The 13,099-nt window shown below is 41.0% G+C and overlaps 1 protein-coding gene across 5 annotated transcripts in view; it reads right to left on the reverse strand.

Moving 5' to 3' along the window:
* SYNE3 (spectrin repeat containing nuclear envelope family member 3) overlaps positions 1 to 13,099 on the reverse strand; it is a 69,427-nt gene that overhangs the window by 15,379 nt on the left and 40,949 nt on the right. For 4 of the 5 annotated variants that reach the window (XM_063332723.1, XM_063332722.1, XM_063332724.1 and 1 more), the window contains exons 12-17: positions 12,559 to 12,720; positions 11,682 to 11,845; positions 10,597 to 10,720; positions 10,272 to 10,424; positions 9,412 to 9,561; positions 8,000 to 8,038 (exon numbers count right to left, since the gene is read on the reverse strand). In XM_063332723.1, coding sequence (XP_063188793.1) covers positions 8,000 to 8,038; positions 9,412 to 9,561; positions 10,272 to 10,424; positions 10,597 to 10,720; positions 11,682 to 11,845; positions 12,559 to 12,720 — 792 coding nt within the window. Of the gene's footprint in view, positions 1 to 7,999; positions 8,039 to 9,411; positions 9,562 to 10,271; positions 10,425 to 10,596; positions 10,721 to 11,681; positions 11,846 to 11,902; positions 11,968 to 12,558; positions 12,721 to 13,099 lie in introns of those variants that run through there. The other variant, XM_063332726.1, reaches the window with a different exon arrangement.

Raw genomic sequence — 13,099 nt, forward strand, 5'->3', positions numbered from 1 at the left:
GTATCGAGCCAAAGTGTCAGAGACATTTTTGAAACACACATGGAAAAGGAATAGGTTGACATTTAAAAAGAAAATATACTTTCAAAGTTCACCATCAAGGATAAATGTCCTACCTCTTTTCCCTCAAAATTCCAGGACAAGCAAGGACTGTCAAGGGGTAGACGGCTGTGTTTTGTGTAATGCTAAATGCATGCTTGTTACCAAATGAACTGCACTGGCTGTGAACATTCACATTTGTACTTGATTCATGTTGGGGCATTTGAATGACAAGCATCGGTTTAGATCTAGGGAGTCCTCAGCACTTAAATCTGTTTGCAGTTAATAACTCCTTACCAAATGCACCGTGAAAAATCACTTGGATGGGAAACAGCAGAAAAGCACTTTAGAACTTGCTACATAATATTCCTGTGTAAGTTGCTGAAGTGTTTTACTAAAAATCAGTGCACTCCCTGGTTTGCTATTGACCACATTCCAGGATATATGAAAACACACAGTTAATCTAGCTATTTGAGGGAGCAGAGGAATATAGCATCTTATACTGTGCTCATTAGTGGGTTTTTGCTGCTGCTTGTATGTCACCAGCGTGCCTGACAAAAATCATACCTGCACCACTGCACTGTGAGCCAGCAGAGAAAAAAGATTTAGTCTGTATTCATTCCTCTTACCTTAGAGCATTTCACCAAGGGACTATCCTGGGAAATGCACTGCTGTCTGAAAACCCCACCTCTCCCCATGGATAAAGGGACCAATGCCCTAGCGTCCTACAGACACTGTACAGACAAAGACGCCAACAGCCATGTCACAGAATGTCGCTTCATGCCAGTGCTGTTCCCAGCCCAAGTGTCCTGTATTCTGCAGCAATCTGGGCAGATGCAAAGGTACTAAGGCAAGCATAAATAATTTCTCCTTAACATTCTCAGCCTCCAACTGCTTTTAGCTCAGGCCATTTCCTGAGCCTGATGTAGCTTCTCCATCTAGTTAACACTCAGTGAATCCTTCTTCCAGATACTTGCCCAGTTTCCCCTTGAGCCTATACAAACTATACAAAGTCCTCAATATCCTTTAGCAAGGAGTTCCACAGGTCAACCAACTGGCATGAAGAGCAGCTCCCTTGTGTTAGCTTTGAACCTGGCTCCTAGTTCTTTCTTGTGGAAGAGATGGAGAGTCAACCCCATCTACACTCTCTGCACCACGCATGATTTTGTAAACCCCTGAGTTAAATGCTTAGACAGGATGAATCCAGGGCTATCTCCACAGTGGGAATATCACAACGTAACGGGCTTAAGCTATAGCAACAGGGCCAGAGGAAGTACATCTTAACAGAAAGAACAGATAGGCCTCGGAAAGGATCACCTACATAGGTATCAATTCTACCACTTCGTTATTCCTCTGAGAATAAACAGAGCTGCCAGGCAACAGCAGCTCACCATACGTCCCTTTCATTCTGAACAGGAGCATGCCATCTTCAAGCACCATCACTTTTTTTTGGTAAAGCAGTTGCCTTATCAGTGATATTTTGTCTCTGAGAGGCCCTGGGTTTCTGCCACTTGAGATCCCACCAGGTACTAATTCGGTTGCCACTCACAGAGGCAGGTTATTGCCAACAAGAGGAGATCAGTTCTGAGGGGAGCACAGGCTGCTCTCTCAAACCAAAGCAAATTGGGTTTTTACCTCAATGTGAGATAGTTTGGAGCTGGGCTCCTCATCACTTCTCAACTTGGAGCCGTAAGAATCCCTCTCTAAGATAAGCAACGTATTGTAAATCCCAGGTGGTCTTTTCAAGAGGGAAATAATTTGTGGGAGTTGGATACTACTGTCGCCATAGAACTGAGTGTCCAACATGCTCTTGGGCAAAGCTGTGGCTCATTCCCATACACCACAGCAGGAACTAAGAGCTGGATACTGTCAATCAGAGGTTATGTGGCCTCTGCAAAAGGACAGTGAGCCACTGGGTTCAGAACTGTACTTTCCTAAATGCAAACATTGCCCAGGTTAGGGAACCGGCAGTGGGGAGTTAGTAAGGGTGGCTGGGACCCCTTTGAGTCCCGGGCTTATCATTCTCCATCTCATAAAGAGCTACTAGAATGAATGTGCTGAAGGGCGGTTAACTGAGGTCACACAAGCAATTTTAGTTCTGACATTTTCTATCTTCAGATTGCTTGACTTTCCAACCTTAACGGTCTTTTCAATTCTGAAGAGCGTAAGTGTATGTACATAAATAAGTATACAGGCAAATTACAGGCTTTGTTTTCTCCCTTAGGGGAGATTCTGTGGACTACCTCAACACGGCTGGATGATAAGCTAGAATCCTTGATGAAGGTTTCATTTAAGAGAAACAGAAAGCAAGGAAAAGCCAGCAGTTTGCATCTGAGGTTTCAGAAGTCACATATAGCAGATATTTCAGAATTTCTGCTGCAAAGTCATTTAGTTCTAAGTACTGTGCCACATGCTACTGTGACACAAACAGATTTATAAAGGTTAGCTTCTGTGTGCGTATACAACATGACAAGCTTTTAGGGAAAGCATGACACAGGACAAGGGCTACAGCCTGATCTGTTAAAGTAGCACTGATTTCTGTAATTCTCCAGGCCTAAGCAAGCAGAAAACGTCCGTGGTTTGGTCCCATCTTCATCACAGCAGTGGAAACTACTTTCTTTTTATCTGGAAAGTGTTTGATATGTGATAGAAGTTAGGAAGCCGTGTGGAAGATTAGAAAAGTGGTAGGTAGGATGGGTTGTTAAAAATACCTTAGTTCCATGTTATAAGAATACAGAAGGTCAAACTTCTGGTGAGGTAATTTTGAAGAACATTTTCATATCCAACAGCAGGCAGTGAGTTAGACTTAGTTTCTTAAGTATCACGAGTGAAATATTTGCCAAAGGTTCAGAACAGGGTAAGAGGTTTTTAAACCAGTTGTACTGGTTTTTGGCTAGGATAGTGTTAGCTTTCTTTAAGAGTAGCTTGTACGGGGCTATGTTTTGGATTTATGATGAAAACAACATTGATAACACACCCCTGTTTTAGTTATCGCTGAGCTGTGCGTACATGGCATCAAAGCCTTCTCTGCTTCTCACACCGTCCCACCAGTGAGTAGGATGGGGGGGACACGACGAGTTGGGAGTGGACACAGTTGGGACAGCTGACCCCAACTGACCAAAGGGATATTTCCTACCATACGACAACATGCTCAGCAATAAAAATTTAGCACAGGAATACTCCACTAGTTTTAAATACACTTTCAAGCAATACAGTTTATTCCAATAAATATATTTTGTACTTAAGAGCAATGCTGTACTACTTTTAGGAGAGTTATCGGCAGCTAGTAGCTGGATGACATTTCAGTCAGTGTATCTGAAATTTAGTAGGAGATATCAGTGTTCTACATTTTTTCAGGAAGACAGAGAAGTAGAACTACTTCGCTCAATTTCCAACTCCCACTCAGCCTTGTGATTTGAAATAAACTAATTAAATTGAGCATAGAAAGAATAAAAGCTGAAATAAAGACAACATGTTCTGGAACTGGTAGAAGACGCTACTGATATCAAAAGATGGCTTATCATGTCAACAAAGTATGTTTCCAGCTGCTTTGCCAGTGACTTCTCTCAAGCCAAGATTAAACTTTTCTTAAATTTCAGCAGTCACTATGCATAATTTGAATATTATTTGCATTTTTATTTAAATAATTTTAAAATGTGACAGCTTACTTTTAAAAAACTAATATGTATACAATTTGAGGTATTGGTTACAAGAATTTTTTCTACCATGCTTTTTACAGTAGAAACATTTTTCAAGTATATAATGGAAATTGGTTTCATTCTGCTATTGGTCAACAAATCTCTCTCTCGTTACCTTTCAGTTAGGAGGTAAAATTATATCTGCTGAGAAAATCATTCTAAGGTATCTGCTTGCTGAAAATCTGCTAATACTTCACAAGATGGTAGGCTACTAAAGGACACATCTTTTCAACAAGGCAAGCAGGGACCACCAAGCACATACCTAGCTAATACCACGTTAACATTAACAGAAAGTAAGAACCAGTTGTCTTGGGAAGCAAGAGGTCATCTCCATCTTGCACCAGCACTGCTGTAGAGGGAGAGCATCAGCAAGGCACAGAAGTGGCAGAACCAGATGAAACATAAACAAAGAGTCCCTGTTGTCTAGCATTTGGGAAAGCTGTAATATAGACTGGTGAACAACATGAAACCTACAGAAATAAGAGCAGACTGGCAGGCAGTCTCACTGGTGCAGTAACGTGAAGGGATGTCCATGGGTCTGCTGCAGAAAGAAGGGGATGATGCTGTCTGGCACAGTATACTTAACAGGGGGTCAGAGTTAGGAAGAGGCAATCGGGATTTTTCAGCTGCCTTTTTTCCCCCCCCCCCCCCCCCAAGTCTCCTTTCTGACCAAATATCACTGCTGAGGGAAAATAAGTTTATCTGCTAATTTTTAATGGTAAGATGCCCATCTTCTGTGTTTGGTCCATGGTATAATTCCTAAAGCAGACAGGCACAGTGATAAAAAAAATATGGAGAGATATTACCTCTATCTATAAAAGAGATATGGAAAACTGAGGGAAAGATACCTTTTAATGAGTCTTTTCCGTTTTACTAAGAATGTAATTGTACAGAAGATTTCAAGTGGCTAACACCCAGCAGGACTTCAGGAAAATAAATGGGCCACATACTTTCAGAGGGGCACCACTAACACAGGCATGAACACACGATGCTGTGCATTTCTGTAACGTGACTTCCTGCCATGAAGAACTCCTGTCATATCTGCACTTGGGCACATTTCTGTTTTCTTCCTGGCAAGCTGTGGCAGCTCTTGCTTTGCACAGTTTCCTGAATGACTGCATTAATTTGATTGACTCCAGATCAATGACGTTTCTAAATAAGATTAAATTACACGTTCCTTCTGTCTGTGTGTTACAGGAGATTACTCTTAGCAGAATCTCAAAGGAAGCAATTAGCTGACCACTGATGTAATGAATCCTAATTATTTTGTTTGTACAAACAATAAAGCCAGAAGCATTTGTTTAGCAAGGAAGTGTAATTACTCTGAGCACTCGAGAAAATAAATCAAACAGCGCTACCTAGACCTGTAAATAATGAGCCTTTGACTTCCTATTTATGCTAAGAACGCTCATGGAATATTTTCAGGTAGCTGGGAGCCAGCCTTTGAAAGTAACATTCATCATAGTTATTATTGAGCATTTTCTTGATTATGTCCTTGGGTGTGCTAGGTGCCCTGCAGAAATCTCCATCTACATCGCCCTGTCACTGGCACCTGCTAAAAATTCACTGCAGCCAGTGCAATTTCCTGCAACTGTTTTTTGTTAATCAACAAGAAGTCGCTCCCATCGCAATCATTAGCCTGTACTGCTCCTAAGGGCACCAGTGGCTTGGGGCACGTCCTCAGCAAAGGATGAATGATCAGAAAAACAGCACGTTACTATACACGGAGCAGGCTGTATTCTATCCAACATTTAGCCAAGCAGTCTAGAAATGGAATAAAACCAGAAGGCAATGGAAGGAGACTGGCCACAGTCTGCCCCTTCTCCAGGTTGATCTGCTGCTGTTAGAAAACGTTCACAGCTCAAACAAGAGCAACAAGCAGAGTCACGGGGCACCTCGTCTTGCAGAAAGCAGAGACCAGTCCAAAAAAAACTGAAATTCTGCCACCTGTGCCAATTTTGTGCCACCCAAAAGCATGAGGGAGCTCACAAATTAGAGATAACCCGATCCCATTGCATGCAAACTCACTGAATGTTGCAAATACCGTGATGCAGCCCACAACCACGTGTACTTTCTGCAGATACTAACTCTCGAGATTGGCCATTCTCTCAGCGTACTTGGTTTCCTTCACCATGGTTTCCAAAGGATATTCAAAACATACAAAAATATTTCGCCTAATCTTTCTTTCATTGCTAGCCACACTTTAGGTGTTAAACTGAATCTAAAATAAACTGCAAAGCCACAAATTCTGCAGTCGGTTTGCTTTTCCTCTTCTCTCAGCCTGAACAGCAATGCACCCAAAAGGGATCAACATTGTTTTCTGGTTCTCTTCAGTGGTGCTCAGCAATCTTATGGCAACACAGGCTCACATCCTGGTAAAAGCCTTTCCCTGAATGAAAAAAGAGACACCTCTGCTTACAGCACTTGGATTCTCATGGTAGTGATACTGTTTAAATAGAGAAAGAATGCTCTCAAATCAGCAAAATCGCACAAAGTGAGCAAGGTGCAAGTTACTGCAACACGTGTACTGGCTGAAGGGAAACTGCAAATCACTTGTTGGTGCAATGGGAGCCATTTCCATCATGCTTATGAGGTATTTCAGTTCTTCGCTCCTTCCTACCCCGAGCTGTTTCTCTTTGTTTGTGTTCAGTAGCTATTAAAAACTCATAGAAGGCTTTTTTTGTGCTCTTGCTGTAGGCCTAATTGACAAACATTTGCTGTATGCCATTATGTTATTCTAATATCCTTGAAAATTAACTGAAGACGTTAGTCTCCTTCAGAGAAGTTAAGGAGGAATAAATACCACCTACCCCAAGGCAGGCAGGACAGATGAATTAACAAATGGTATCTAATTGTGCAGTGGAGATGGGCTTATGCTTAAAGCTTTTGTTTTGTTTTCCCCTACAAACAACTTGACCCAACCAAATCATACGAAAGCAGAGAATACCTTGGTCAGTCTGCTGGAATATCCCTTTAGGCCTGTTCTAGGGAAAAGCAGCACTAATAACTGTTTGGCTGCCTCTACACCAAGGATTAAAATGTCGCTTTGTTTTTCCAGCCTGAAAAATTCTGGTGACCTTACAGGATGATCGACAGTAACAAACAATTAATGCTCAACCAGCCAGGCAAGAACAGAAACTCTTTGGAGGTTTTCAGGAAGGCTGAACTGTGGCCAAAACTATTCAGGGGATGTGCGAAAACTACCTTAAATGGGACAGTATTTCACGGGGGGGAAATAATGGAGATGCTACTCCACATTTGAGTACCAGAGGAATCTCTCATTGGAATGGGGACAGTCTTGATTTCTGGCCATCCTAGAAGTGCATCGCGCTGCATCCTTTAAATATTTGTCTCTTCTAAAAAGATGTTGCAACAGGAAAAAAATCAAGGGTTTGATTTAGCTTAAGAAGATTACGTGATTATATTCCTGCAACATGTTATTCATCCAATCTACTGTGTGTTGGGCAAATAAAGCCTTATTCTATTCCTTCACGAAACAAACGGAAAGTGAGATGACAGTACAAAGCAGAAGCTAAGAGTGGCTCTAAACAAAGCAAATCGTGAGAGAGAGAAAAGATTCAGTTCAACGCTGCTCAGGTCAACAGAAAAACTTGACAACTTTATGAAAATGGGATGACAAATGCTGCTTGGGTTCAATAAGAAACTGGCAGCATTTTGTTTTCTTTAAGCTGCTCCTTATCGTCTCCTGTATTGCTTCTGTTTCTTATGTCATCACTGCCAAAAGAAAATCCTTCACAGGAGGAATTCTTCTGCTTAGAATAAGGATTTAGTCTAATAACATTAGACAAATCTCTTGACTTTCTCTGGTTCTCTGCATTAGAAAGAAAGTGGACTGAATGATCCAAAGAAATTTTTTCAGAAGTGTCTGAAGAATCAGAAGTACCACTTTCAAAATTATTTTATGCACTTGACCCCTAAATCCTTTAGAGAGATATTTCGGCTCTTCCTTAGTCTCTTTTGAAAAATTAATTAAGTTCATATAGCATGTAGAGGAACAAAAACTGAGTTCCCCTACTCTCCCAGGAGATGGTTATTTAGCTTACAGAGATAGGGTAAGCTTAGCTCCAGTATAAAAACTCTGTAATATTTTTCCTTTTAAAATCTGGAAGAAATAAACTTCTTTAAGAGAGGCTCTTAGTACACAAATTAATCTCAAGAATCTTTAGAGAAGTGTCATTTAAAATAATTATCTGCAAAATGTCTTATCAAACGTTTTTTAGCTTAATGATAGGAAACTGTCATACCTTTCTGAATCTGTCTGGTTCTTCCAAAGATCCAGGACTCTGTTTAAGAGAGGAAAAAAAAAAAAAAAAAGAGGGGAAAAAAAAATAATATCATGAATTTAAGATCCCAGTGGAGCCTATAAATGAGTATTCCCCTCACGGGGGATTTTCTTTCAAATTCATGGTCACCTGGATAGAGTGAACCAGCAGGAGATTTTTTTTTTAATGAGCTTTTTAATACACATTAGGCTGAAAGCTGAAATGTTTTCTGATTCTTGACCATTTGAATCAGATGAGCAGTTCTCTCAGCAATAGCTTTCACTTTACTGACACCTATTGACTATATTTATGCTTACACAAGGTTTTGGTCAACAGAGTATAACTCATTATAATCAATGGCAAACAATTCTTAGAAATATGCTCTTTATTAATAGAGGTCATGCTTACCTTCCGTGCACTTTAAAGGATTTGTATTCTAAGTAAGCTTTGGATTTGAAGATAAGGTTTCCCAAAGCAGAAAATTTTCAGGTGCCTCAAACTTTACGTGTTCGAGTTCAGATACCTTCCAAAGCACTTTGCACACAGAAAGTACCAAATTCACAGCTGTGAAGTCTAATCCTCTGATTAAGGTATCTTAAAGTTGAACACATAATGTAAGTAGTTAAGCTAGAAAAATCTTAATTAATAATTGTGTATGTTTATGCTAAGAGCATGGGAATATCTTTAGCATGCCATGGAATATCTTACATATGGGGATGAATTCTGCCATCCTTAGCATGTCTTACATACAATTCAGTAATTTCTTTAATCATTTGGTTCTTGCATTAAAATACCTCCTCTTTATTTAATTCCAAATTCTTAGATAATAAAGACAGTTTCAAAAAGGACTAGCTCCTTCTGTGCACAGTTACTTTCTGAGTCAGTTCGGTCAGTGATCGCTCTTATCACTCTGCCTCACAGCAGGAGACACAAATAAAGAACAGTGAATATTTTCTTACTACAGGAACTGTTGAAAAAAAATAACTCAATGGAGAATGTTGTGTGGAGAAAGGGCAAAAAATTAGAAATCTATGTGCCCAGAACTAGGTGTATATCCAAAATACTCTTACACACAAACATCTTACAGACCTCAACTGCATGCATGTTTGACAACAGCCAATTGTGTTCTGTTTTGAACCTTACATTTTGAGAAATACTCGTAGCAATGCTTACAAAGGGAAAAAGATAGCACACAACTCTTATTTTAATACTAGAATATTTGTGCTCGTATTTATAAATACATGGCTATTTTTGTTCTGTCTGATGGCATTTACTAAGAGAGGTTTTAATTAAGCAGACACACACATGTACTGTTGAATTATGACTAGCAATGTGAAGCAACTAAAAGAGCAATGGCAGAGATCAGCAGCTGTGAATTGAGTGCTGTCACCTACCGGTGAGCTCATGTACTCTTTCAGTTTAGATTTGTAGAGCATCCATCGGTAACGCAGGTCCTCCAGATCCTCAGAATTTCCAAAGACAGGCTGAAGATCAAGAAGGTCCTCAAAGAGACTCTGACCCTCAGGCACACGAGACTGCAGCTCCTGCAGGCAAAGACAAGGTCAGCAGCAACTCAGAATTCAAGAAGGCCCCACTTTTAAAATCCAGCATTCAAAAGAACAGTGGTACTAAATCAAACTACTGGGTACTCTGGAATAGTGCCTTTATTTTTGTTAGCATTTTTTTTGGACTGAAATGCTATAAAAGGGTCAGCTCATCTGAAGGACTCCTGCAGCCTTGGATATTTCTGTTTGTTTCATTTCTTACAGCATCCATTGTCATTGCCTCTGGCTACACTCAACAAAGAGAGTGAGGCCAAATACCAAACACTGATTTTAATCAGTTTCTTTTAATGAACACCTTTGCCATACCACACCAGAAATTTCCAGTCCAACAGCTAGAAGCCAGGCTGCTTCCTGCCCTTCTACCACGCCAGCTCTGGCAGACCTTTCTTAGTAGAAGGGGTGAAATACTTGTCCTAAATTCCTGAGCTTCATCTACTCCAGAGTCCCCGACTCTCCTAAAGCAGAGAGTGCAGTGTTTGAGGGGTTTGGGGGTGTGGTTTTTTTTTGGGCGGGGGGGGGGGAGGTTAGTTTGTTTTGTGGGGGGGTTTTTTGGGTTTTTTTTTTTTGTTGTTGTTGTTGGCTGGTTGGTTTGTTTTGGTTTTTTGGATTTTTTTTTTGGTTGGTGTTGTGTTGGAAGGATTTGCACTTATTGCAATCTTTGTCTCCATCTTCATCCCCTGAAAACTAACCTCCAGTTTGCTCTGACGTGCCTTAATTTCCTCTGCAGAAGATGAAGTCACAGCAAGAATTTTAGTTAGTTTGTTGTTTTCTCCTTGTAACCACTCTTCAAAGTCGTGTAGGAGCTTCAGGTGGCTGCTCGTGTGTTGCCCTTCTATTTCCTCCTAGGTTACAGAACAAGAACAAAAAAGTCCTTACTGTTATGTCAGATGTTTCCTCTGAAGGCCTGATTGCAAGATCTTAACCTCCAACTTTGTAACCCATAGTATCAAATGAAGCCAATAAAATTGTTCTTGTGAAGCTGATACGAAGGCAGATACAGAGTCCCCCTCTCACCTGCTTATGGTTCGGATATGTATCTAAATGACAGAAGGTAGGTCCAGACATCCATCTGCTGTCCATAAATGCTATTTTCTTCTTATCAGCCACTGGTCTAGTTAACTGCCACTTTTTGAGAAGACTTGAAAACACAAAACCAGAGACATCAGTGCAGTGAAGCATCTAATGATGAGACATTCATGTTTTGAGCGGGGCTATCGGGGACACCTCTGGTGAAATAGCACTATTATTATTATACTATTATTACTATTAATAGCACTATTGCTATTAAAGTTATTTCCAACATCTTTTTAACAAAATAAGATCAAGACAGGAGTGTCTCAAAGCAGCACCTGTCCTCTAGTTCTAACATTTCCAAGTGGTTTGTGGTTTTTTTTTCTTTTATTCGGGGAACTGAAAATTATTACCTTGACAACATACCTTCCTGTGGGGTAACAGCAGGCAGTACAATCGAGCCTTCCTCAATTTAGTCATTTCATTTTTATGCCTATTCTGACACTATCTATGGATATATTCACACAAGTGGCACAGTATTAAATTTTAACATGGACTAGCAAATATGAGCAGCAGTTTGACACTGCACAGTGAGGGTAAAATAAATTAAGTCCACATTTGCCAGCTAAGAGAAGATGTTAACTCTGTTTATACTCTTGCTGGTTTGCAAAAGGCACAAATCCCAGTGCAGATACAGCTTCCTTGGACGTATCTCCAGATCAGACAGTGGGGAGAACAGGAAGGGGAGGCAGAAGAGCAGAAGTCACCCAGTCTATGTCCTATTTCCTCTGACAAGAACTGGCAGTACCAGGGTGAGCTGCATCCTAACGAGACACTGCCTGCTCTGAGTGTGAGGAAAAGGCAGCTTCATAGGCTGCTCTGATCCCCGGATTCTCTGAAATGGTTCTCTTGAAAGTAATTATTTCCCGTTTATAAACAATTAAATAAAACCTCACCTTGCTCCTTGCATTGTAACATAACTGATCACTTTCACAGCACAGAGCACAAAGCATCAAGTGTGTCTGGTCATATGGCAGTAAAGAGCATCCCCTTGAAGGGACACGAGGAAGATGTACATGAACACTTACCCAGTTGCCATCTCCTTCAGTGATCTCCACGATTCCTTCAGCTGATCCAGCTCTGCCTGGACATGGGCAGTCTCCTCTGGGGAAGAATCCTCCATGACCAGCTGGCCATGAGCTTCCACAAGGTGCAGCTGGACCTCCTTATCTGGAAACTCAGCTAGCCATCTCTGAAACGTACAGTCCTTACAGTTACTTCTACGTATCCTGGGTAAAGCAGAGGCTATGTCAGACTGAAGGCCATGTTCAGTCCAGGACTATGCTGGTTCTGTTGGCACTAGCTAGAACATACCTAGCGGGAAAAAAAATATGCTGTGGATTCCTGCAAAGAGCCAACATAGGTCAAAGAGCTGATGGCAGAACTTAAAGGGCACAAGCTGTCAATGCACCACTTCTGTAGCCTTCCCATGAGATATCTTGGTTTCCCATATGAAGGCGTGCCAGAGTGAATATAGCACACAAAATACTGCTACAAAGGGAAAAGCTAGCAGCTGTGGGACAGCTCAGTTCAACACAGTATAAGGTTAGCTAACAGGGTAATAACATTCAATGTATCAATGAGTACAGACAGGCAAAGGTAGGTGTTGTCCAGAGATATCACCCTGGCAGGAAGAGCTTTTTTAAAACCACCTATCCCTTTGATAATACTTTATCCATCTCAACAGTTTTTAGCTATTTCTTGCTGTTCTTGTCTTTTACCTAGCTCCGCATTCCACAACACAGGGCAAAGCAGGGAGGCAGCAGCAATCAACAGTTATCGCAGGAGAAACAAACCATCATTACTCTCCCCAACCAGGAAACCTTCACTAGAAAACCCCTGCCCTTAATGTCTGAATGCCGCAAAGTGAATAATTAACATCTTACACTAAGATGCTTTTCTCACCTCCAGGTCTGCCACCCTGCCCTCAGTGTTCTGCTCTCCATCAACATCCTGGTAGGAGTCAATCTTCTCCGTGGTTACTGTGATCCACCGCTGGAGGTCAGAGAGTTTGTCGTTATACGCCCAGTGCTTCTGAACGTACTCTTCACTCTGCTTTATCATCAACTACAAATGATAAAAATGTCAGCAACTAAACACAGACAAAAAGCAGTTTCATTACGGGATCTAACGCTGTGACTTCTGGCACAGAATCTCATGGTCAAAAAAGAAAAAAACAGCCGTTAATGAAACGCAAAAAACCTATCCTTTAGCATCAGTGGCATAGAAAACACCTACAAGCTCCTGCAGGCCTGAATTCAACCACATGGGGGGGCATTAAGCACTAGAATAGCTCCCTTCCTCTTCAGATGAAACAGAATAAAGAATATGTTTGTATTTTTATACCCCAGTCAATATTAAATACACCATATACTCCCTGAATCAGAAATGACTGTACAGACTTTTTTGGCAAAAGTCCAGTTCAGCAATAAATGGAATTATTGAG

The sequence above is a fragment of the Chroicocephalus ridibundus genome, chromosome 4 (assembly GCF_963924245.1).
Source record: "Chroicocephalus ridibundus chromosome 4, bChrRid1.1, whole genome shotgun sequence".
Lineage (NCBI taxonomy): Eukaryota > Metazoa > Chordata > Aves > Charadriiformes > Laridae > Chroicocephalus > Chroicocephalus ridibundus.